General features: G+C 41.5%; 1 protein-coding gene across 3 annotated transcripts in view; it reads left to right on the plus strand.

Moving 5' to 3' along the window:
• The window catches only part of TANC1 (tetratricopeptide repeat, ankyrin repeat and coiled-coil containing 1), a 137,025-nt gene that overhangs the window by 73,347 nt on the left and 36,859 nt on the right, over positions 1–26,819 (plus strand). For 2 of the 3 annotated variants that reach the window (XM_079975738.1, XM_079975737.1), the window contains exon 4: positions 18,469–18,573. The exons of the other annotated variant lie outside the window; for it this stretch is intronic. In XM_079975738.1, coding sequence (XP_079831864.1) covers positions 18,469–18,573 — 105 coding nt within the window. The remainder of the gene's footprint in view (positions 1–18,468; positions 18,574–26,819) is intronic. 3 annotated transcript variants of the gene reach the window in all.

The following is a 26,819-nucleotide window of genomic DNA, read 5'->3' on the forward strand; positions in this document are numbered from 1 at the left end:
GCCCAGGCATTCTGCTGTGTAGTATTGTACCGCGCTTAGCCAAAGCTTGGCTTGGTGTGCTGCCTGAACCCAGGTACATGGTTTAGCTCCTTTGAACAAACTGTGAGCTGTAAACCATGAGACAAACCTTGGCTACATCTCGTGGTTTGTATGGGGATTGCTAAACCACGAGCCTAAGTGACACACTAAGCTAAACGATGGTTTTGCTCAACTTAGCAGCAGAAGAGTTAATTAAGAGCAAAGTAGCTGAAATTGTCCCTCCCAGAGCCCACATGCTCATGCTAAGCCATGATTTGGCTCAGCATGATGTGTGAACCAGGCCATTGTCTAGATGAGCTTACCTGATACTGCCTAAATGTTTCCTTCTCTACCTTCACACCATTAGTTGGGGAACATAATTGAACTTGTGACTGCTACACAGAATGCGTGCAGCATCAGAGAGTAGGACCTTTACATATTAAAATATTGATTGCTATTTTGGGGAAACATGGTGGTTCAGTGTCATATTTGGTCTATTGATTTAAGGTCTGATATCATGCAAACTCTGAAAAGCACCATTGCTCAATAGACTGAACCCTTTGTAGTTTTACAGATGGTTTCAAGACGTTGTTTTCATTCTGAAGATGAATTGATTTACATTTATTATCTTAGCTGAATGTAATATGATATAGGAAGGGAGGGGAAAGGCTATTCTACTTTGTGATAACACCTCCTGAAAGCTTTTGTTTGTAGCAACAAGCAAATGTCTGTGTACATATCTTACTAAATAAGGTGTGACTACTGCTTTCCTTTTTATCAGCTATGCGCAACTCATTCCAGTACACTAACATCACTTTGATTCCACCAGGCCTGGGACCTGAGTATCTGGTGAACTTTGCCAAGTGTGTGCTATCTGTAGAGACATGAAGTAGTTTTGGTTATTCCAAATGATCTAGCCTTGGGGAATTTTTTCAATGAAAGGAAGTAAGTAATAAGGAACAGTTATGTGTCAACTATTCTGAGCCCAAAGTAATGGTGCTTGGTGATAGAACAGATAAAAACAAATGGCAATTAGACAGTCATCCCTTGGAGAAGTCTAATAGATTTAATTATCTGGAGGTTTGTTTGCCCAAAATGGCCTATGGAACAGTCATTGGCAGGAAAATAAACTGAATGCCCAAAGTTCAATGCAGTAGGTGTTGAAATTTGCCAGAGTGAAGGGTGGGGAATCTTGGGCTGCCAGCTCTAAAAGCTTTTGCTGCTAAGGTTGATATATGGGGCAGAAATCTGGGGGCATTTCAGAGTCCACACAGTTGGAAGTAGTATAGTTGTGCTTTACTGGGTCTCCCACCAGTAACATCCACAGCGTACCTGTGGGGAGAAGCGGGATTAGTGCCAATTTCATATTTCATTTCAAGGACTATCTTCTTATTTTTTAAACGGAGATATTTGGTAAATAAACTGGTAAAATAATGTATGGTGGAACACTCTCAATCATCCTCCCCAAACACCTAGCTAGCTAACAATAAACCATTATCGAGGAATCGGGGAATTATCGAGGAAATACGGATTTGATCCAGAGGCCCTTTTCACTACCAAAATCCCACTTAGCCGACAAAATATTAAAGCAGTGCTCCAAAATCTGTTGCAAAACAGGAAGGGATGCCATTACTTTATACAGATTTTCCAGCACTTTCCCCACTTTGAAATCATCACACCATGGGGAAGAGAAATACTTATCTGAGCTAAATGCACATTTTCTCTGCAAAGTGCCCACAACTCTGCGCATTTTCAGACTATGAAGTCTAATTTTGGGGAGATTTAAGAAAATCCCCAGAGGTCTGCACTTTTGTGTCTGCAGTAGCCCTTGAGTAGAGGATACCGTAAGCTATTTGATGTTCTGCAAATGGCAGGAAGCATAGAGGCAAAAATATTTTAAGCAATCTTTAGTAGTGGTTGCTACCCACCGAGATAGGGATAAGATTAAATATCTGTTGTCTGGCTATATTCACGGTGAATGCAACTCAACTTAGACAAGGCCATGTGGCCTCCCTCAAGATCTAAGATTCTGGGTTTTTTATGCATGTTTCCCCCCGTGTATAATTCTTAGGTTTAATTTATGCTCATATGTTTCTGTTTGGCTGCAACCTGTTTTGTTGCTTGATTAATAAATTCGTTTTGATGAAAGGAAGTAGCCAATACATATTAAAATATTGTGAAACCGGAGAAAGGATGCATAGAAGAGACTGTAGGTGACTTTTCAAAAATAGTGTTTTATATATTTTTCATGTCCTTTTAAATCTTTTTTTCCCCTTCATTGTTTGTGGATTGTATTTCGGCTAGCACTAACAATAGTATATTTTCACTCCCCTGGTTACTTTTCCTAACAATAAAACTTTTTTGGATACATATATCAATTTTATTTATTGACCTTATTTGAGTCTTCTTGTATCTTAAGCACTTAAAAAAACCCAACAACTTGGGATTTCCTGAAAGTCTTTGTCTCATGTTGTTCACACTTTCAACCAGGGTCAAGGATTTAACAAGATTGCATAATTTTTAGTCATTACTCTATACATAATATAGTCCTGAATTTTCATTTATCCAATTTATGTTAAGCAACCACTTATTATAAGAAATAAAGAAGTTGTTATTTCTTTTGGACATGTAGTGCTCCTCTCTACAGCATTTTCCAACAAACTTCAGCATACTTTTGCAAATGTGACTTATATTAAAATTCAAGTATGTAGTTTTGATACATAAAAGTGGTCTTTTCTAGTCAAGATGAAAGGGAAGCACTACATTTAATACCTGTATTTTAGTGTCCCGCTTGAATTAGGTGCGGTTTAGTGGGAAAAAAACGCTGGCTTTTGAAAAGTTGGCGTTGTCAACAAGAATTTATAGCTGTGATGAAATCAGATCCCAACACCCTTGAGTTGCCAGTATTGACAAGTCCAACTTGTGCTATTTCTTTCTCTCTCTTTTTTGATGTGTGCACCCAAGAGAAAGTGTGTTACATTTGATTCCCCCCCACACCTCTTGTTAATTTGTGTTTTTTTTTAAAAAAAATCACCCTTAGTGTTATTTCTCTTAATTTTATTGGCCTAAATCCAGCACAGAGGTAAGCTTATTAAACCTATTTAAAGCAATGAGTTTTAGTATACCTGACTCTGTTATATTTAGGCTATAATAAAATACTAGAGATATTATTTGGTTGCTGTGTTCCATTTGCACCACATACATCCACCTACACTGCACCTACCCTTCCTCTGCAACCTTCATGCATCCCAAAAATGTGCTCCAGAGGATTGGGGGACCCTCTGGAGTAGATTTGGGGACATGGAGGTCGGGGAAGGAGGAGAAAGGCAAGTTCTATGAGGTGCACTGGTGCAACGTTGGAGTCTCATCTTGTGTATTTACGAGTTAAATATAATGTTTGTCTTTTAAAAACCTATATTAGTTTGGGTAAGATGCCATCTTATTTATGTAGTATTTTAATTTGCTCACTTTGAGTTCATTGTTTGCATCCGTCTGTCTCGGGAGACTATAGAGAAGTGTGCCTTTGGGGTGAAGTCAAAATGTTGGACGGTTACATTGCCTGCACTTATAGCATAATACACAATTCTTCCTGAAGAATAATAATTTAAAGTAGAATAGTTTAAAACCAGCCATTCAAATGGGTTTGCAGACTTCAGTGGACAGCTGTTAAGGAGGAGGAAATTCATAATACAAAGGGGGAAAGAGTGTGTGAGTTCATGCCTGCTTCTTGCTCTTTTAGGCCAAACTAGAGAAGGCACAATTCATGAGCATGTTTTTAGAAATGTGAGTAGCAGCTGGGAGAGGGAAAGCTGTATCAGGGCTCACTGCACCCCTCTACCCACTGTGATGATTGGGGGATTTTTAGAAGGGAGAAAAGGAGTTAAACTCTCTCTTCCAGTTCCTACAATCCTGTTCTTGGGAGAAAATCAATGGCAATGACAAACCTAGACAGCATCTTAAAAAGCAGAGACATCACCTTGCCAACAAAGGTCCGTATAGTTAAAGCTACGGTTTTCCCAGTAGTGATGTATGGAAGTGAGAGCTGGACCATAAAGAAGGCTGATCGCCAAAGAATTGATGCTTTTGAATTATGGTGCTGGAGGAGACTCTTGAGAGTCCCATGGACTGCAAGAAGACCAAACCTATCCATTCTTAAGGAAATCAGCCCTGAGTGCTCACTGGAAGGACAGATCCTGAAGCTGAGGCTTCAATACTTTGGCCACCTCATGAGAAGAGAAGACTCCCTGGAAAAGATCCTGATGTTGGTAAAGATGGAGGGCACAAGGAGAAGGGGATGACAGAGGACGAGGTGGTTGGACAGTGTTCTCGAAGCTACCAGCATGAGTTTGACCAAACTGCGGGAGGCAGTGGAAGACAGGAGTGCCTGGAGTGTTCTGGTCCATGGGGTCACGAAGAGTCGGACATGACTAAACGACTAAACAACAACAACAACAACAACAACAACAACAACAATCCTGATGCTGTCTCCCCACCCAGCTTAATATTGCACCAACTTTAGCTCATTGTGAAGCTTACATTATTGGCAGAATTATTTCTGCATCAGACCTCTGAAAAGAAGAGCTTTTAAATATTCTTTTTTAGACATGCTTGTGTGCATAAGCCTTCAGTCAAAACTGAACTTTTCTTTTTGGCCAACTCTTCCTGCTAAAATGTATGCAATATTCTGGGCTTGGTTATAAGGGGAAGTCCATTTGCTGGCTTGGAAGATGTTGTGTTCACTCTTCCTTTCTTCCCGCATGGGTAAGATAAAATTGTTTCTGCTTTTATTGGAGTACTGGTCTGTGTTGCAATCAAACAGGATGTGAGAGATCTAGCCCACATAACGGGCAGGGTGTTATGGGTTCCTATCCCTGCAAATATTTCCTTTAGCACTTAGGTTTCCATGGCTTAACAGCCTTTTTGTCAATTAGGGACTGCTCATGTGCATGTAGTTAAATTTACGAGGATATACTTTCACAGTCCGGGAAAAGGCAAAGTCTCTGAACCTTGCTGAATTTCATCTACAAAATATTTGGATTTGCATTATTAAGTGTTGCAATAAGCTATACTTCGTAACAAAATCCAAACTGCTGCTTTTCTACTGCAAGGACTTTAGGACACAGTACAACAAGATAAAATGATATCCAATAAAAACAATTTAAATTAACAACTTGTAAAAAAAGAAAAAGTAAGATAGAAATTGAGCCAACTACAGCAAAATAACAAAAATACTCTGTCTATCACTCACGAAAAAACCCAAAGAGAATAATAGTATTTAAGTTGGCACCTAAAAGATACCATAAAAGAGCCTCTCTGGGAAGAGTATTCCACAACTAGGATGCCATAGAGAAGACTCTGTCTCTTGTAGCTAACCAACTCATCTTCCAAGGAAGGGACACCAGGAGCTTCAGACTATATGTACATTGCATTTAATGTGGCATGACTGGACAACAAGAATCTAGAAACATTTCTAAAACATTAAATAATATACTAGACACTCCGTGTACTCTTCGGAAAGTAGTACCTGTCAAGCAGTCTGAAGTAAACAAGCTGCCAGCTTTTCTTTAGAAAAAGAAGTTGTAAAACTTGTTGTCAGCCTAGCCAGAACCTGAATACTTGTTTGAAAATCATGAGGAAAAAGCAGGGAAGCTGAGCGGTCCCTAAAAAGACTGCTCTAGCTATAAAGCGAAGTACAGCCGTACTTGAATCCTGAATGCCTTGTGACTCAAATGTTTTGGCTCCCAAACGCCGCAACCCAGAAGTGAGTGTTCTAGTTTGCAAACGCCCTTTGGAACCCGAACATCTGATGTGGCTTCCAATTACGTGCAGGAAGCTCCTGCAGCCAATCAGAAGCCACACCTTGGTTGTCGAACGTTTTCAGAAGTCGAACGGACTTCTGGAACGGATTTTGTTTGACAGCCATGGTACGACTGTACTTTATAGAACACCTTTCACATTCAGTGTCTCCTCTGTATTAATAACAGACAGCTTATTTTCTAAGTGAAAAATGTGGAGAAACTTTACTACTTGATAAATCTCCCTTTCTTTGTACCAGATAGAATGTCTGCATCCTATTTGCATTAATTCCTATGCATAAGCAAACATGTATCACATGACCAGTTCACCATGTTGGTAAGGTTATCTTAATCCTAATTTGAATCTTTACTGATTCAGTGCAGTTCTATACATGAGTTCAGAAGTAAGCCCCATTGTTAATTAAGTCAAAGTTAAGTACAGTACTTTTAAGTCTCATTGATCTGGTTCACAAGTCACTGTTAGGCACCATGCAGATTCCCAGAGAAAATTTCGTAGCTAATTTGCTCCTTGGCTCCAACTCATGGTTAGTTGAGGAGAGAGCTTAACCATGCATCAGGGTTCTGCTGACAAGTTAAGCCAAACCAGAGCTCAGCATGGAGCAGGAGTAAAAAAAAAAAAAAGACTGAGAAGGAGCAAGGCAGCTGCAAGACCCTTTCTGAGAACCTGAACATTCATGCTATCTACCTGGTAACCCATAGTTTGGATTACCATGGTGTGAAAATCAGGCCATTAACTTTGTTGCTAAACAGTGAGTTACCATATTTTTCCATCTATTTTTGGGGACTCAGATTTAAGAAAATGGCCTCGGCACTATCCTTGTACAGTGGAACCTCTACCTGCGACCATAATCCGTTCAGTAGGTCTGTCCAGAGGTTGAAATGGGTCGCTGGGAGAGGCGCTGTTGTGCGTAGGCGTGGGTGGCGATTGCCCGCTTCTGCGCATGTGCGAACAGCGATCGCTGCTCCTGTGCGAACAGCGGCAAACTTCCGGGTTACTTCCGGGCTTGCTGTAGATGTTGGGTGAAATGGACGCAAGAGGAGGCAGACATAAGAAGAGGTTTGACTGTATAAGATGCCCCCTTATTTTTGACATAATTTATTAGGGGACAAACCTACTCTTATACACGGAAAAATACAGTAAATGTGTTTTTAAAGCATGAGTAGGGAACCTTTGGCGATCCAGATATTGCTGAACTCCATGAGCCCTAAAAGCATAACCAGTGGTCAGGGGTTGATGGTAGTTGCAGTTTGGACAAAACCTGAAGGGCCAAAAGTTCCCCACACTCCATTTGTCTTTACATTCCCAATTTCATGAGTCCACAAAGATTGATTCTGGTGATGGGTGGTGTTTGGTTCTGTTCAGACGTAACTCTTAAGCTGTGCTTGCGTGCTCCCTCTTTGCCTGCACCTCTCGTCATTTTATATGGCTTTTCCTGATTTCCGATACTTCATTTTGACGAACTGAATTGTGCCAATTCATTGCTCTGTGTGCAAGCAGAAACTGAGCTGTCGCTGAACCAGGATCAGAAGTCAGGATTCGCCACATAAGAAGGGGGAGAGTGCAGGACCAAGAGTCCTCAGGGCTCATTCAGTTATGAACATGTCCAGTTTTTCTTGACAGTAAATGACTTAATCAAAGTCACCATGATACTCCTAAGTTTCACCTTTCCTCTGCTTGCACATCCCTCATGGGATATAATGATCTGTTTACTTTTTAGTTGAGCGGTGAAATTTAATGACTGATTCTGGAAGTTTTTGTATATTCAGGTCCCTTCACTACTGCTCCATTGTTCTGAAATCTCAGATTTTTCATTTGTGAGAGTGTGGCCTCCTCAGTTGCTCTTTTTGTTTTTGAGAAGTCCCCAAATATGTGCAGCTCTTGGTATGGTGTGTTTATACATTCCTTTGAGAATGCTAGTGGCTGCTTTTAAAAACTAAAGGAAAATGTGATCTCAGCACTGCGTTTCCTCTGTTTCTGCAGCTATGAAAAACATGTAAAGGGAAGCTACGCAACTCCAAATGACAGAATCACAACTCTTTCATTTTTAGAATTGCCTTTTCACCATCTCTTGCTTATTAATGTAATCCTGCTTTAAAATGGTTGCCCATCATTGTTCTTGTGTACTGTATCTAATTATAGTATTACTTGCCGTACATAGGCCAGAACGATTGTCTTTTGAAAGGATGTGGTTTGCATTTTAGAGGGAGTGCATTTTGGAGTTGCTTTTATTCTAAACAGGCCTTGCTGCTGCTTTTTATTCATGTTCTAATAAGTATCGAATAGCACCCTCTGCTGGTTTTTTATGCTGATAAAATCCTGTCTTTTTCGCATGTGTCTTTCATTGCATTGCAAAACGTACAAAGATCAAAGCCGAGTTGCTTTACTGATCTTTGCATCAGAATGTCCAAATACTGAAAATACGCAACTGAAAAATCTCTCAGTGCAGATTACTTGCCTCTTAACATCTTTTAATCTTTCATGCTCACAGAGTGTATGCTTTTGGATGAAGGTGGGGATTATAATCTGCACCAGGAGATTAAACATACGATAGTGTGTATGCGGCATTAATTGCCTCAGCTAACTTAAACAGTTCTAGTATTACAAAATAAAGGAGCACTTCTGTGAAAAGTTTTATCTCCTTTAAAACCTTTATGTGTGTAGCTTGAACTTTTGTTTATACGATCAAAGAGTAAACCCAAGGGCAAAATAATTTTGCTGTGCAGAATCAAACGCAAGACTTATTTGCTCACCTTGATTTATTATCTTGAAGAATCTGGCCATATATAAACAATACCCTCAGCATCAGACACTCATCATGTAGGAGGGGGAACATGTTGTCAACACCTGAGCTGGAAGGGATGCAGTAAGCCAGAGTAGGACTGTGCTTGAGGCAGAAACTCATTCTTTATGTACTGTTATCTTCCCAGTTCCCTTAAGACTGAGTGATGGGAAAATGAAGCAGTCCTTTCCCCTTATTGTGGTAATGCAAATCTAAATTTCCGACTTCTTGCCTGCCATGAATTCTACAGTTAGGCATATTTTTCTTTAAAGAAGAATGTTATTAATATTTAAAGAAAAGAAACAAGGCATTTGCTTTAAACCACAAAATGCCATACAAATTCTCCAATAGCTATACAGTACAAATTATTCCATATTTATATGCAAAATATAAGCAAAAACAAGAATAATACTGTTTGAGTTTCCACTTTGAAAGCTAAGTAACAATCTCAGATTGTGCAGAAAACTACCTAAGCTGCTCCTCTGTTGGATCTTGACCCCTGCTTGGTTTTTGACAACCCATTAGCCTGTGCCCCTCTTGATCCTCTATTGCTACCTTGAAGCCCAATCCCTGACTGTTTCGAACACCCTTTATACCTGTTTCTGGCCCATTTGGATGTATACCCATGTCTCCCCTTTCTAGTTCTAGATCTGGAACACCTGGAACCTGAATGAGTCCTGACAATTGCTCGTTCAACTTGTTCTGGGGACGTTCTCCATCAAATGTTAATGGCACGAGTGCTTTGTGCTTCCTTCCTTGATCACTGGTTTCCAATCACTTCTAAAGCTACTTTAGGTTATTGCAAGAGTTGGGAAGCTTTTTCAGCCTAAAGGCTGCATTCTTTCTTGACAGCCATCCAGGGTGAAGCCTGAGAAAAAGGTGGACAGGGTAGTGGTTGTGAGTGGGCTACAGTCCACCTACACTACAGTCACAGGTTTCCACATACAGTGGTGCCCCGCAAGACGAATGCCTCGCAAGACGGAAAACCCGCTAGACGAAAGGGTTTTCCGTTTTGGAGGCGCTTCGCAAAATGAATTTCCCTATGGGCTTGCTTCGCAAGACGAAAATGTCTTGCGAGTTCCTGAGGGGTTTTTTCCCTCCCCCCCCTTTTCCTAAGCCCTAAGCCGCTTATCAGCTGATCCGTTAAAAGCCGCTAAACCGCTAATAGCGCTAATCCGCTAAGCTGTCAATGGGCTTGCTTCGCAAGACAAAAAAACCGCTATACGAAGAGCCTCACGGAACGGATTAATTTCGTCTTGCGAGGTACCACTGTACACATCTCCATTTCTCCCCATGGAAACAATCAAGAGGTGTTATTTCAGTTTAAAAAAATATTGCAGCCAGTCAAAAGCACTTGAGAGTGTGAAGCAGAACTAGTGAGAGGTGTGGCCTGGGAAGAGAGGGTGTGCCAGATAAAGATTATCTGGAGGGCTGCATTTGGCCCCTAGTCTAAGGTTCCCAACCCTCATTTTGTGCATGCTATTAGACGCAGGTGGCGCTGTGGGTTAAACTACAGAGCCTAGGACTTACCGATCGGAAGGTCAACAGTTCGAATCCCCGCGACGGGGTGAGCTCCCGTTGCTCAGTCCCAGCTCCTGTCAACCTAGCAGTTTGAAAGCACGTCAAAGTGCAAGTAGATAAATTGGTACCGCTCTGGCAGGAAGGTAAACGGCGTTACTGTGCGCTTCTCTGGTTCGCTAGAAGTGGCTTAGTCATGCTGGCCACATGACCCGGAAGCTGTACGCCGGCTCCCTTGGCCAATAAAGTGAAATGAGCGCCGCAACTCCAGAGTCGGCCATGTGCATGCTGGGTCATATGCCACAGTATATACACCTGCTGATCTGTTTTCCCTTTGAAGCAGGCCTGCATAGCTTCTGACCCACCTGTCTAGAAGGAAGCATCAGCAAGTTGCTTGATGAGAGATGCGAACACCCTAGGGGTGGGTTTGTTTCCCCTTTTCGCCTTCCCAGATGCCTGAAGTTGAAACACCGAACAAGTCTCTTATGAAATATCTTCTTCTTAGAATGATGAGTAACATACTTTTAAAAAGTGTCGTTTTAAAATAACGCTGCAAAGCCAACTCATGCTTCTAAAAATCTCTTAAACCCAAGATTGAATTGTAGTAATGTTGGTGATGATAGCTCTGCTACTGTGTTTTGACTTAATTACTAAATGAATGGCACTCTTGGGATTTGATGTGGAAAAAAGTACTCTAAAATGTTTCAGAATACAGAACATCTTCAAGTTTTGTCCCAGGAGTACAACTGGGAAATTGCCAGGCATATTGCTCCTGCCACATGTTGAAGGCCTTCTCCCCCCCCCCCCCCCGCAACATAGTCCCTGACTATTCTTCCTTGTTAATGTTTCTCAGATTCCTCTTTCTTCTGCATCAAGTAAAATTAAATTGATGGATGTTTAAAATATACCATCAGACTCAAGGAGCATTCTAACATGTGAAAAAACACGTGAAGTCAGGAAGCTTGTTCAAATTACGTGAATATTTTAGTTTCTGCGGTCTTTGAAACTCAAGAGGAAAACTTAGAATGCAAAACTGTGGATCTTGCAGCCACTAATTCCGGTAGATAAAGATGAGAGATGCTCATATTTTCAATGATACGTTATTTACTTGGATGAAGTGATATATCAAGGCAGGTCAGATTTATTTATTTATACCTGTCATAGACTCATTGTAAAATACAACTGGAATAACAGACCCTCAAATAAACACCGAAATGTTTACATATAGCATGAAGCATAATATAAACAAGACATACAAAAGTTTTCATCCAAAGAAACCTTCTTCTGAGATTATCTGAGCACTTTATCTTGGGAACTAATATGTTGAGAGCACAAGGGTTAATGGTTTGCCTACTTTATAGAGCTTCTAAAAAAACTGTGTAGATCAAAGCAGACAGGTATTATCAATGACCAGCATCACCTTACATTTTTGTAAATTGATCCTCCTTCTTCATTACAGGGGGGGGAAAGAAGCAATTGTTATGTTTAGACTAGTTAGTGTCTTGTGTAAGAAATATGAGGAGGTGGCTTTGTTTAATAAAGCTGTATTGACTGCTAAGCTTACCCAGAGAATAAAGCTGTTCTATTTTACACCTTGGGGGTGACATTTAAGTTCCTGCAGGAGAAGATTGTTATAATAAAACCTCCATGCACTGTGTGTGTTTTAAAGCCATAGACAAGAATGTAAGAACACAGTGTTCTGTATAATATGAATTCAGAGTACAGGAGGATTATGGATTATTTAATTTTAAAATCCTCTTTGGTTAATTCCAGCTTGTCTTTTATGTTTTGGATTTGGGGTTTTTTTTCCTGAGCTGAACTATGAATATTAAGTACTTCTTTATGGAATGCTAGAATAGCAGAGTCTTCTTCAGGAGTTCAGATATTTTGCAACCTTTACACACATGAGGGGGGAGAAAGTAAACTATACCTCCTCCATCCTTCATGGTTCCAGTCGCCTTCCAACCCACAGAGGGCAAACCTCTGATGTGCAACATATTAGAACCCTGAATTTATGACTGGCTGTTTTTGAAGACAGTCCTTAAATTCTTGAGCCAAACTATAGACTACAGGCTAAAGGGAACAGGGAGTAACAGATATGGTCAGTCTGATTTAGGTAGGGATTATTTAGCACGATGCGGCAAATAACTACAATGAAAGCTAAAGGACCCCTGGATGGTTAAGTCCAGTCAAAGGCAACTATGGGTTTGCAGTGCTCATCTTGCTTTCAGGTGAGGGAGCTGGCATTTGTCCACAGACAGCTTTCCGGGTCATATGGCTAGCATGACTAAACCACTTCTGGGGCAACAGAACATCGCGATGGAAACCAGAGCACACGGAAATGCTGTTTACCTTCCTGCCGCAGCGGTACCAATTCCAGAAGTATTGGCACCATGTCATAAGGAACATTCAGGGGTGGTGCTGCTGCAGCCACCAGTAGTTTTGCTTCCACATCCCAAATAATGATCACCATGCTGTTTGAGCTGCAACTGCCACTGGCTACCAGGCAAAGCACCACAGCTGCAAAACAGGGCGGTGGGCAGGCCCTGATTTAGCTAAAATGCCCCTCTGAGAACTTTTGGCCCAGCCTCATTCCACCTTGGTCTTGGGATGGAGATAATCTTAGTGGAACTTGTGGATGAGCCACACAATGAACTGGATGAAATCCCTGTTGGTTCTGGGCCCCCGTCGGCAGCTTTTGAAACTAATGACTAGTGGTATCCTTCTGGACTGTCTGGGCACAATGGGACTTGGTGAGAGGTTCTGTTTTGTATAGACTTGGTTTTTCCTTTAGAGACGGTTTTGAGACAGTGACGCTCAAGGGTCTATTTCTTGGCACCATGATCTCTGACCTATAACGCCCCACAACATTCCATCTTGTCTCCTGTGCACCTATAAGAAACTGCTGGGAGGAGGGGATTGTCTAGGGATTTTGAAGTGCGGTGTCATCGTCAACACCCAACTTTTACCTCTCATTTCCTACATTTTCAAGAAAGGCAGCCAAGGTATTGCAATGGTGGTTAGAATTGGTAGTGGACTGGATGTGAGCTAGCAAACTGAGACGTACCGTATTTCTCGCTCTATAGGATGCACCGTCCCATAAGGCACACCTAGTTGTTTTGGGGGGAAATAAAGGGGGGGGAATTATTTCACCCCCAGCCCCCAGAACAGGCAACTCTCTGCAAGCCATGGGAGCCTGGTGCTGGGCTCCCGCGCCTTGCGGAAAGTTGCGCGAAGTCTGGGCGCTCTGAGCTCAGCGCGCCCAGGCTTCAGCATGCAGGCAACTCTCCGCAAGCTGACCCCTCTCGCTCTCCAGGCTTCAGCGAAAGCCTGCATTCGCCTCATAGGACGCACACACATTTCCCCTTCATTTTTGGAGGGGAAAATGTGCGTCCTATAGGGCGAAAAATATGGTAATCGGGGCAAAACAGTCACTTCAGGTGAGTGAGGCTGGATCAAGACGCATTAAAACAATGTGACTCAGTTAAACGCCTTGTAAACTTCATACAGGGAAGTCTTGTTGGTGAAAGATGGGACTCTACAGCGCCATGTGGTGTCACAGATAAAGTGCTTTATCTTTACGAATGGTGCTGAGTTCCAAGACTACTGTTCCTGGGGATGAGGATACAGTTTGGTTTGGGAATGGTTTCACTGCTTCTGAAGAATTGACCCACAACTTGACAATGCTTCTAGATCCAGCTTTGTTTCTGGATGGCTGGGTTGCCACTGTGACTAGGAGTGCTGTTGCCCACCTTAGGCAGATGTGCCAGCTGCAGCCGTTGCTCAAGAAGTGAGAGCTGTAATCAAGCATGCCATAGTTGCTTCAAGAATTGGATTACTGTTAACAGTCTCTACAAGTAGCTGCCTTTAAAAAGTGTTTGGAAACATAAGCTAGTCCAAAATTTGGAAGCAAGAGTTCTAACCAGAGTCTTTTTTAAAAAAACCCATATTTTATTAATTCCAAACTTAAACATTAATTACATAATAACAATAATCTGTTTTACATGAAGCATGTGACTCGTTTTTTCTACCTACAGTGACTTCCAGTTTATTTCCAAGCTCAGTTCAAAGCCTTGGATATGATCTTTTTAAAGCCATAAACAGCTTGGCACCATGTTACTTACAGCACCGTCCCCCTCCCATAAGTTCCTGCCTGTCCACTTTCCCAGGCTGTGGAACTCCTTGTCCTGTCCTGTGAAATCAGAACCACCCCCTTCTCTTGTAGCCTTTAGATGAAAAACCAAAACATTTTTATTCCTCCAAGCTTGTGTTGTGACTGTTTCCTAAATCTCGCTGCTGAATATTATGCTCCTGATTACCTGCTGTGTTGCTTGGTTTGATGCATTCCTGACTCAATTTTATCTGATTCGATCTGGAACATTTTGAATGGGAAAGGCAGGCATGATAATGAATGTTTTAATAGCGAATACCACACATACTATCAGCAGCAGTAATATCAGCAGTGGACTATGAGGAAGGGTATAATCTACTGTTAGTTCAATTGTATGGGCTATGTTGTTGTTTAGTCGTGTCCGACTCTTCGTGATCCCATGGAATAGAGCACGCCAGGCACTCCTGTCTTCCACTGCCTCCCGCTGTTTGGTCAAACTCATTGTATGGGCTATAGTATTTGCATATATTTTTATCTCTGAACAATTGAACCAGACATGTTGGGAGGGAGGGCAGCAGCTTTGGTTTGTGCACATTTTCAATAATAATAATAATAATAATAATAATAATAATAATAATAATAATAATTTTTATTTATACCCCGCCCATCTGGCTGAGTTTCCCCAGCCACTCTGGGCGGCTCCCAATCAAATGTTAAAAACAATACAGCGTTACATATTAAAAACTTCCCTGAACAGGGCTGCCTTAAGATGTCTTCTGAATGTCAGGTAGTTGTTTATCTCTTTGACATCTGATGGGAGGGCGTTCCACAGGGCAGGCGCCACTACCCAGAAGGCCCTCTGTCTGGTTTCCTGTAGCCTCACTTCTCGCAATGAGGAAACCGCCAGAAGGCCCTCGGCGCTGGATCTCAGTGAATGGCTGAATTATGGGGGTGGAGACGCTCCTTCAAGAAATTTATCATTTCTTGTTCCATTCATCTTACTTTAACAATAAGATGCTGTGTACCACTGGTAGATTTGTTTCTCCTTCATTGTACCATCTAACATTCCTGATCATTGCTAATTTCTGATGTGGAAGGAATAAGGTGATATTCACGAGGGTGGTTGATTTCTGAATCCAGTGAGCCACAACTAAGGTAGTATAATAAAAATGACAAGGTAGCCTTAATAAATTTATCTACTTCTGTCTTAAACCCAGTTTGGTTTTATGTTCCTCAAATATTCTTGGGAGTATTATGCCTTTGTATACCTAAAATGGTTAAAGGACACTTTGTGATTTATAGTAATTAGCTATATGTATAGCTCTCCTATTTCCCCCCTCTGTTTATCCATACACACATTTATAATGTGCTTCATAAAAACCTTTGGCTTCCATTTTATCTTTTGTCTTATAATTCCACACAGATCTGTAATACGTCATTCGCCATATAAAGATAAGCTGTGCTCTCCAAACTTTGTCAGCTGAATTTTTTATTACTACAGTTTACTGGAAAGTGGGGTATCTTTATTATTTCAAGAGCAATCTAAACCACAAGTTACACCAGCTGGATGAGAGAGAATTGTTTTGGCACAGTTAAGAGCTATGGGAATCTATTGAATGAACGGAGTCTGGGCAAAATGGAAGCAAGCGTGCTAGGGCAGGACTGTTGCAGACAAATACCTGAGTGAAGCTGGAACCCTAGAAGAGTCCCATCCTATTTTTCTTTTTGTATACTGTAGTTTTCCTTTTGTATACTTCTGTGGCTTTGCGCTTAGGGGTGTTGCTGTGTGGTATGAGATCATCTGTTACAGTTCTCCCCATCTCCCCTACCTCTCCCCATCTAAAATTACTGTTTTGGTTCTGGTTTCTTTAAATATGTATATTATTGATTATAATAGAATGATAACAACCAATCAGTTACAGAGTTTTACATTTATAGTGCAGTTCAATGAAGAATCTGTAAAAATAGGGGGGGGGAAGGATCTGACCATGGTCCACCCACATCCCCATTTAAAATTATTGTTGCCAGCAGTTCCTCTAAAAGGGTAAGCTTGGATTTGTGGAGGCTGCATTTTGTTCCCAATTGTGCTGCCCTTTCCCACTGAATTACCAGTGCTTTCTGTGGCCTTCAGTGAGCCACTATTGTGGTACAGTGGTGCCCCGCAAGACGAACGCCTCGCAAGACGGAAAACCCGCTAGGCGAAAGGGTTTTCCGTTTTGGAGGCGCTTCGCAAAACGAATTTCCCTATGGGCTTGCTTCACAAGACGAAAATGTCTTGCGAGTTCCTGCAGGGTTTTTCCCCTTTTTCCCTCCTTTTCCTAAGCCCTAAGCCGCTTATCAGCTGATCCGCTAAAAGCCGCTAAACCGCTAATAGCGCTAATCCGCTAAGCTGTCAATGGGCTTGCTTCGCAAGACGAAAAAACCGCTATACGAAGAGCCTCACGGAACGGATTAATTTCGTCTTGCGAGGCACCACTGTATGTGCATCCTTCCTTTTCAGATTGGCCCAACCATTAGGCAACCACCTAGGGCAGAAAATGTGGAATCTGGCTATTCCCCTCTGTGGGTGCTGTATGGTCTGTCCTGGGTCCCCTAAACTATCCTGCTGTCTCAAGTGCAGTGGAGGTCCAGGTTCAGTTTGTAGTTCAGTTAGGAATGGGGAACAGTTGCCATTTTGTCCCTGCCTTGGGCAGCACGATATCTAAGTCAGGCCCTGTTTCCTTAAGACGACTTTGTAGCTCTCCATGGGAAAATGCTTATTCCATCACACACATACAGATAGAAATGTGTGTGTGTGTGCTGTGTAGCTCTATTGAACTATATTAGCTATATGGAACCATCAGTATCATACTGAGATCCAGAGCCTCTTCCTGTGGGTTCTTCACACAAGTCTGCTAGCAAATGAGTCCTCTCCTGTGGGGTGGATCTTCTTGGCAGCATGCTTGGAGGGTTTTATGTTTGTGAGGGACTATGACAGAGACCCATGATGTAGTGATGGCAACCCAGTTTGTTGCTTATGTCTATGGTTGTGGTTTTTTTATAAAAAAAAACATGGTGCTGTAGAGGAATTTTCAGTGTTAAAATGCCAAAATTGGTGGGTTGTGGTAGAGGTGCCAGGGATTTTGTGTGAGGGGTTGTAGTTGCTGATGCTGTGTTGGATCTTATCTCTGATGGTTTTTGTTCTTTTGTCATCTCTGCTAATGGGAGTGAATAGAACTGTGATACATTAAGAACAGTATTGGCCCTGGTGTCAGCCCAGGAAAGCAGAATCCTAGGATAAGGCATGTTGGTTTACTTAAAAGCAATTTCTGTTTCTCTAAAGAACCTTTAGATGGCAGTATTGTTCTCATTGTGGGGGGTGTTGGAGACTAGAAATTCTGTTGTGCATTTAATGTTTCCTGCAATTGCATTCAGCAAAGCACACAGCTATCAATAATTTAAATAGTCGAATGAAAGTACTAAATTCATTCTCTTACATTTGATGAACTCCTTTGATGAACAGTTACTCCAACCTCAAAAGTGAACAGCGCGCTTATAAATTACATAGTATGTTTGATTTTAGCCACCAGTTAGCAAAATCTCTCCCTCTTTTATTTTTATTATTATTGAAAATACTGAAGAGCTACCATAGCAGCTGAACAGATATTTCTCTCCTTTCTTCCTCCCGCCCTGCCCACCGTCTTACAATCAACGTTGTGCGTCATTCGCCTGGGTAAAAATACTGTACTCAGTAATATAAAGCTGCTGGACTGGAGTATTTAGAGTGTTAATGTTGCAAGCTGTCCGCTTTGTAATCCTTGCCTCCCAGCTTCAAAGATTATACTAGTAAACAGGGTTATCTTCGAATTGAAGCAGAAAAACAGAGGCTCTGCCTAGAGAGGCCAACTCCAGAGCTGTGCGAGTTTTGACCATGTCAAAGTCACCCTCTTTACATAGGCTGGAGGCTGATTCAAGAGCACTGCAGCAAGGAAACTGCTTTTGTTCCACAGCACAGTTTACATTCCAAAAAGTGAGCCTGACTAAAGCTTGCTGTTGCTGCTTTTTCCCCCTGACAACAGACAGCGAGAGTGGAAGTACGAGAGTTCACTGTCTTTATTATAGCATGTGTTGTGTGTGTATTGTCTCCGTCTGCAACGTGCATTTCTGCTTTTAGAGTTGTTCTGGTCCTCTGTAATTTGTGTTCTGTGTGGGAAAAAGGCAAGTTTGAGATCTTTCCACATTTCAGGTCCCATCAGGAAGCCCAAGTATGTAGAAAGTCCCCGGATACCAGGAGATGCAGTCGCCGTACCAATGAGGAAAGTGTCGGAGCCAACAGTTCCCAACCAGAATGGTAAGCATGTGTGTTCGGATTGCTTTCCTTTTGACTTAATGACTGGACTTCGACTTGAAAGCGAAGCGGCTACAAAAACAAGTAAGAATTGAGCCCTTTGTGCAGATCTTGGCTTTGCAGATCTTGTGATAGGTTCGTTATGTGCCATGTCTAGCAGTCTAAAATTCGTGAACGATGTATACACAGTCTTCAAGCAAAATTAAGTGAGAGTTGCGGGTCACTTTTAATGTGAGAGGCCTGTTTGAATTCCGTTTCTGGACTTCCTTTCAAGTTTTAACAACGGAGTATGTTATGCTGATGCCATGTTGAAGTGCTGTGTCTTGCCACTGCCGTTAAAATGCTTGCTAAATCAGACAGCAATAACAATAGATGACTGTGTTGGCAAAGCTGGTAGCAGCCCGACCCTGGAGTTAATTGGTATTCTTGAAAACTTCCTAGTTCATTAAATTTGACTACCACATAACGAAGTGCAGTTTCAGAGAATGTCAGGGCAAAATGACAATCAACATGCTGTGTAAGTATTTGTATAATAATGAGGATTTCATATTCACTGTGATGTTTTAGATTTACAGCCTAATTGACACCAACAGAAACAACCTATAACATCAAGTTAAATTGGATATTCCCTTGTTTTTCTTGTGCTTTGAATTTAAGACCTGAATTCTCACCATCTCTTCTTATTGGAGGTGCAGAAAGTTTCTAGGAATATTCCTTCCTGGCACCTTTCCTACATTTTTGTGCATATCTTGATTCGGATATACACAAAAGTGTATGGCACTATTTCTTCTACAAGCCAGTCTAACTTCTGTAGCTTAAATTCTGTGTCTTTCTGCAGTTTCATCCCCCCCCCCCCTCAAATTCCAAAGCAACAAGTTCAAGTATGTTCCATCTCTCGTAGGTTTCAAATTGAAGGAGCTGAACACTTAAAAATATGCATGTTGTATGGATGGTTTCTTCCTCCAACATTTTATTTTCACTCAGTTATTTTCTTCAGACATGTGCATACTGGTCATGCAGGAGTGACAGTCAAATATTGCTACAGTTTTGTTGTTTAATAGGGAAGCCTCCTTTTTGCGGTGGAAAGCTTGCATTTTGTATCTGCTTTATACATCCATCACCTCTCATGACCCACTGATTAGTAACTCTCTCTTCAGCAAAGTGGATCTAGGCTTTCTGAGCTAGAGAGGTTATAAATCCTGAAATACTGATCATTGTTCACTGGTTTGGGTGGCTTAAGTCTCCATCCTCTCACTCCCATATGGCGGCAAATTTCACTGCCATTTTGCCATTAGCCTGCACATACTATATCGCCATAATGATTAAAACAATAACATCAGAGATGGTAAAGAAACTGATTGACTAACGTTTTAAGCCCTTTCTGACTAAAGGAGACTTCCCATAAAATAAATGACATCTCTACGTATGGAGTTCATGTGAATAAATAGTTCTTGTTTGGCTACAAAACTGATTATTCCACAGTAATCAACATTCTCAAAAGGAAAGGAGTAGACTATTTCTAATTTTTAAGGGAGATCCTTACGGAATGGATTCAAGCAAACTGATGAGATGGCAGATGTATCAATAAGTGGTATTTTTGGGCACAGCAGCAACCATTTGTATGGATGCTGTGGCATGTCGCAGACAAGCAGAAAGGCCACAGCTTACTCCTTCATGGCATACATCAAATTTCAAAGGTGTTGTAATGTGCACACAAGTTCTTTCCAGGCATTCCTTCCACAGGTTCCTTACCTTCATTTGCAGAAGAGACCTCTCTAAAAGGGACCTTGCTGCAAGCACATAGATTCTCCCAATCGGGGGTAAAGCCCATGTCCATATTGCAGGCTTCCCTTGAGAGCTGTTCCCCACCCACTGTGGATGATCAGCAGAGTGACAGGCACAAGAGATTCCATGTACATATGTCAGCCAGGCAGGCAATTGAATGCTACTTTGACAGCATCCTTCGCTGTACCTGAGGGCAGTAGGAGCCAGGTTAGGCGGGATATTTATTGCCTACAGCAGGAGCCTTATGGTAAGTCCAGGCCTGCCTGGTGGGAGCAGGATCTGCAGCCACTATCCTACTTCCTCCTTCTTCTTCCTCCTCCTCCTCCTCCTCGTAATTACAATCGCGTGAAGAGGCTGGAAGAGGCTACAGTATCCTCTTAATGAGGTAGAGAATGTACTTGAAGCCCTTCTGTCTGCTACCAAAGCCCACATTTTATTTTCCCTTTCCACAGAGGCCAATAAAGGCAAAAAGACTGTCGTGCCTTGTGCATCTGTCAAGAAAAGTGTCACCCTGGTTTCTCATTGTTGGCAGGCTATGTTCTCTGTGTTTGCTGTATGGTTGCTGATCAGAGTGTGAGGTTCAAATGGCTGTCTCTGCAGGCTGAGTGTGGTTGTGTGGGAGTGAATAGAAACATTGGCTTAAAAAGTCGCTTCTGTGGAGCAGCTTTGGCTTCCTTTGGTCTCTAAATGACATGATTGTTTTCTTGCAGGAGCAAGAAGTGAAATGTGTGGATTTCTCTTTTAAACTGCTCAAGTTTTTATCTCTATTTTTAATAATACAACATGGAACAGATACCCTGCACTAAAAGATAACTAGAAAGATGTGACAGTGATCACAAATAGATGACTAGCAATGGGGGGGGGGCATTTCTCCCAGTACATCACCCTGATATCACACATTAAGAGTTTCTATGTTTCTGCCACAAGAAAGTAGATTATTCTGACTTCCAGGTTAGGTAAATATTAATATTTATACTGAAAAACAAATTGATGTTAAGTGGTTTCTTGGTTCATTCATACTGTACCTCTTTCTTAGCTGTATTGGGGGAGGGCATGTGGCTCTTCAAACTATTGGCATTCTCACACATTGTGGCCATCTTGCATTGGATACAGTGATGGGAGAGTCAAATGTCAAAAAAGCTGGGAGAATTCCTACTTCTATAATGCGAAAGCCTTCCAGAATGGAGTCTCTTGGTGGCCATATCCGTAATCACATGAATAACTGCAGTGTGCTCTACTTGGGGCTACCTTTGAAGGTGACTGAAAAACTACAACTAATCCAGAATGCGGCACCTAGACTGCTGACTGGGAGTGGCCGCTGGGACTATAGTAACACCGGTTCTGAAAGATCTTCACTGGCTCCCAGTATGTTTCCAAGCACAATTCAAAGTGTTGCTACTGCCCTTTAAAGCCCTAAATGGCCTCAGCCCGGTATACCTGAAGGAGCGTCTCCACCTCCATCGTTCAGCCCGGTCTCTAAGGTCCTCCGAGGGGCTTCTGGCGGTTCCCTCACTGCGAGAAGTGAAGTTACAGGGAACCAAGCAGAGAGGGCCTTCTCAGTGGTGGCGCCCGCCATGTGGAACGCCCTCCCATCAGATGTCAAGGAGATAAAGAACTACGCAACTTTTAGAAGACACCTGAAAGCAGTCCTGTATTGGGAAGTTTTTAATGTCTGCCATTTTATTATGTTTTTTATATGTACTGGAAGCCACCCAGAGTGGCTGGGGAAACCCAGCCAGATGGGCAGGGTATTTAACAACAACAACAATAATAATAATAATTTACTTATTACGTTTATATACCACCTTCATCTTCCAAGGTGTTCTCCTCCTCCCCATTTCATCCTCACAACAACCATGTGAGGTAGGTTGGCTAAGAGATAGTCACTGGCCCAAGGTCACCCAGTGAGTTTCATGGCTGAGTGGGGATCCGAACCCTGGTCTCCCAAGTCATAGTCCAACACTCTTAACCATTACGCTGCACTGGCTTTCATAATGCATCACCTTTATCTTCATATGTGTGTGTAGGGAAAGTTGGGACTGCTCACTTGGGCAAGAGTGTATTGTGTGAACTCTTTAACTATTCCAGTAATGTATACGAAGGCATTAAATCACATTGTTTTCAATTGTTTATATAGAAATCACCAGTATAAATGCTGAATTTGACTCTTAATGTGGTGACAGCATCTGTTTCATGTTTTGAGCTCGGTTTAAGATAATCACTTGTGTGTATTGAACATTTTTTAAACTCAAGAAGTTTACTTTTGTTTTTTAAGTCTCTTTAGTTGTTTACTACTGTTGACTTTAAAAGCAATTTCTTGGACCTCTCTGCTTAGTTGGTGGCAGAAATCCCAAAGGGTTAGTGCTCTTGGAAAGTAACAAACAGAACTGTAGTTTTTGTTCTCCCACATCCTATTGGAAGTATCAATTTCTTATCTAGTGAGGATTCCTATATGTGTATTTTGAATATCTGAAATTTCAAATACTTAAAAGGCTTCAGTTCCAACATCCTCTGTACATTAATTTTGTTCAATAGTCTAACATAATAATTCCCAAACGGAAGCTTAGATTTTGGGTGTGGATTGTAGTCTGGTGAAGTAGTTTGCTGTTAGTACTTATAGGGAGAAATGAGAAACATGCATGAACATCAGCTCAGAGTTACAAGGAACTCCTTAGCTGCTCAGCTGCCGTGTCCTTTTTGTCTCTGGAATTAGGCTTATCATAGTATTAAGCAGTGCTTTTTTCTGGGGGGGACACATGGCCGGCCAGGGATAGCTCAGTTGGTAGAGCATGAGACTCTCAAATCTCAAGGTCGTGGGTTCAAGCCCCACATTGGCCAGAAGATTCCTGCATTGCTGGGGGTTGGATGTAGACGACCCTCATTCCAACTCTACCATTTTATTATTCTATGAAGGCAAATCATACATTTAAACATTATAAAGGCTCATGCAGTTGCCCTTGCCTGTCATATACAGTGGTACCTCAGGTTAAGTACTTAATTCGTTCCGGAGGTCCGTACTTAACCTGAAACTGTTCTTAACCTGAAGCACCACTTTAGCTAATGGGGCCTCCTGCTGCTGCCGTGCCGCCGGAGCACAATTTCTGTTCTTATCCTGAAGCAAAGTTCTTAACCTGAAGCACTATTTCTGGGTTAGCGGAGTCTGTAACCTGAAGCGTATGTAACCCGAGGTACCACTGTACATGCTTGTGGTTCCCAAACAAATGCAAATAAGCTTCCACTTGCCCCCTCACAGCCTCCTCCTGAACAAAATCTCTGGAGTATTATAGCTGTACCTAGCCCAAACCCAGAATGCTTTACTTTTCATGTTGATTCAGAATCCCCCCCCCCCAATAAGGCTTTCTCCAGGTAAACATCTGTAGTATTGTAGTTTGTGTGTGTGTGTCTGTTTGAAGAATAGAATAGGAATACTCCACTCGACTGTTTCATCTGTAGCAGAAATCCTGGAATCCATCTTCCCAATGTTGGGAAACATCCTTTTACAGTAACGCTTTTGAATCAAAGCATCTTGATTATAAAATGATTTTTTAGTGGATGATTTGACAGCTGCTCTTACAGCTGAGACTGTAGACAGCACCCTCCCCTTTTTACTAGCGTTTTCACCATCACAAAGAAAGGGAAAGTGCCTGTTTGTTCAGTTTATGACTGACAGTTTTATAGAAGTCCAGAGAGATATCTTTCTGCTCCTGGTGGTACTAAACACGTTACCAAATCGAGGGCTGCCAATTCTATGTGTGTGTATAGATATAGATGCTATTTTATTTTTTCAATAGTAATAGACTACTTAATCATAAACGTTTGTAAAATAAATACAAAAACCAACAATGTAAACAATGAGTTATTTCGAATGAAAGGAAATTCCACAAGTGGGTGCCACAACACTAAAGGCCCTGCTCTGTGCCACTGCAGGTTGTGCACATTCACATATTTATTTCATAGAATCATAGAATTGTAGAGTTGGATGGGACTCCAATAGTCATCTAGTCCAACTCCCTGAACTGGGATGAGGGAAGGAAACAAGCTTGGATATGGAAATTCTGACAAACTATTTTGTGGTGTCTTCAATTACTCAAGTTGAATAAAATGCCCTAGCTCTTGTGTCTTTATTTACAAACAGGCCAAAGTTATAGCAGTGTAAAAATGAGCTACCAGTTCACCTCATCCTCTGTGTGTAATTATTAATGGATTCACGATCGCCTTTTTAGGTGAACCCAAGCTTTTCTTGTTAGAAATGTCATTACTGCGGAATATCCAGCAGCTATAAATCTGTGAAGGTAGCAGAGCTCTTATTAAAAGTGCATATGGAAATTAAATTTCAAGTATCATATTCAGATTCTCTCATATATATATATCCTGCTACTGTTCAGATATTCTTGAAGACAAGTGGATGAAAATTTGCTAAGAGTAATGTAGTGCCAGCTACCGCTATTTGTATGAACCAAATAACTTTAATAGAGAAATGATACTTGAATGATAGTTCCCTTGCAAATATCCCCTATCACAGTCACATTAAGGAATGGCAGATTACTTTCTTTTAAGGATTAGATGCCGTGAAAACAAATCTCTGAACGGAAGACCTCATTGGAAGAGTAATACGGAGTTGTTTTCATCATTTGAAGGATATTGGAAAAAACACTTAAATCTTTTCTATCAAAGACCCCGGCTGTTTGTTAGTTCAGCTCAAGATTAAGCAGATGTCTTGTCTGCTACAAGCTAGTGAAATTGTGTTTTGGTAATTCCTTCTGAGCCAGTTGTTCAAATGTATTTGCAGTTCAACTTGTCCTGTTAAAGGGCACCTCTGTTCTTTGCTACAGGTTCTTAAAAACTGATGTTCCTACTTTTTTCCCTTGAGGTTCCCTCACCCACAAATAAGTGAAAGGGAAAAGGCACTACTGAAAGAACAATATTATTTATTTATATTGGCTACCCTATAACAAAAAGTTCTCAGGCCAGCTTACAATTTAAAATACTTACTGAATTTTCAATAACTATAAGAGTAACAACAAAAGTAGTATATGACGCAACATAAAAGCAGAAAAGTTGGGAGATAATTGGGATGGTTGCACAGACAGTCATAAGCAACAATAAAATTAATACTGTACCACATTTGTATAGGAACTGATACATTTCCCTGACATTTCCCTGAGACTGTACTATTTCATAGCTTTCTGAAAATACCTGGGACATAAATCATCCAGAGGAAAGCATATTGAGGGACAAACTAGATGCAATATGGGAGATTTGTGAATGGATCCCAGGTGTTTCATTTTTAAACATATTAATAATAGCCTTGTAGAAAATGGGACTGGAGGAGGAGGTATTTCTACCTGTTCTTCCCATGCTATTTATTCTATCTAAATTATCCTGCTATTTGCATGTGGAATGTTTTTGTTTTTTTGCAGGTATTATTTAGGCACTTGTCATATTCATCCCCTATTCCACTGGTTCCCAATTAGCCAGACCCCCTGTTTTTCAAATCCAAGCCATGGACCCCCTACTTTTGAAAATGTTGATATCTCTGTAGTAGGTTTTCTTATGTGAATGGTGCCACTATACCCTCCAACATGTCCCAGCTCAAAACCAGGACGAGTGTCTTCCAGGAGAGTCACCTGACCCACGCAAGAGTATGGTGCCCAAAACCACACATTTTTGGGTGCCACAATCTTGTGTGTTTGGGGGCGCTGTGCTCTTGTGTGATGTTTGCAGAGTGAGTTAGACTGTTGGCAGAGTGTGTGCCAAAGGCCCCCTTGGTGGGTTCCACATACCCCCTGGGCTCCACAGACCACCAATTGAGAACCTATTCAAATAGTATGTGTTACCTATATGCCCTATTCAAATAGAATGTGTTACCTGCATGCTTTAGTTCTAGATTTCCAAGTGAACATAAGTTTCTCAAGCACCATTTCCCATATCTTCAAAGCAGCCCTGCTCTAATTTTTAAATTTAAAAGAAAATAACCGGAGAACCAGATCGCATTTCACATGCCACATCTCATTTGACCCTTTGATTTCAATGAGAAAGTTAAATGTGTGCTGATCCGTCTCCCTTTCAATCAGTGGGACCTAAAGGGGCCCCATGGTGGCAGGATTGTGTCGTAGGTTTTAAAACTTTAGTATTATATCCCCTGATGATCCATTTCATTGTTTCTCTCTCTGTTGAAATCTATATTCTTATTGGCCCAAGAATGAATTCAGACTTGAATGAGCCTTGTTCATCTAGAATCATAGAGTTGGAAGGGACCCTGAGGTTCCTCTAGTCCTTCCTCTGCAGTGCAGGAATCTCAGCTAAAGCATCCATGACAGATGGCCATCCAACCTCTGCTTAAAAACCTCAGAGGAAGGAGAGTCCGCCACCTCCCAAGGGAGACGGTTCCACTGCTGAACAGCTCTTACTGTCAGAAAGTTCTTCCTGGTGTTTAGTCAGAATCTCTTGAAACTTGTTGCTAC

The sequence above is a fragment of the Podarcis cretensis genome (assembly GCF_951804945.1).
Source record: "Podarcis cretensis genome assembly, chromosome: 1".
Taxonomy (NCBI): Eukaryota; Metazoa; Chordata; class Lepidosauria; order Squamata; family Lacertidae; genus Podarcis; species Podarcis cretensis.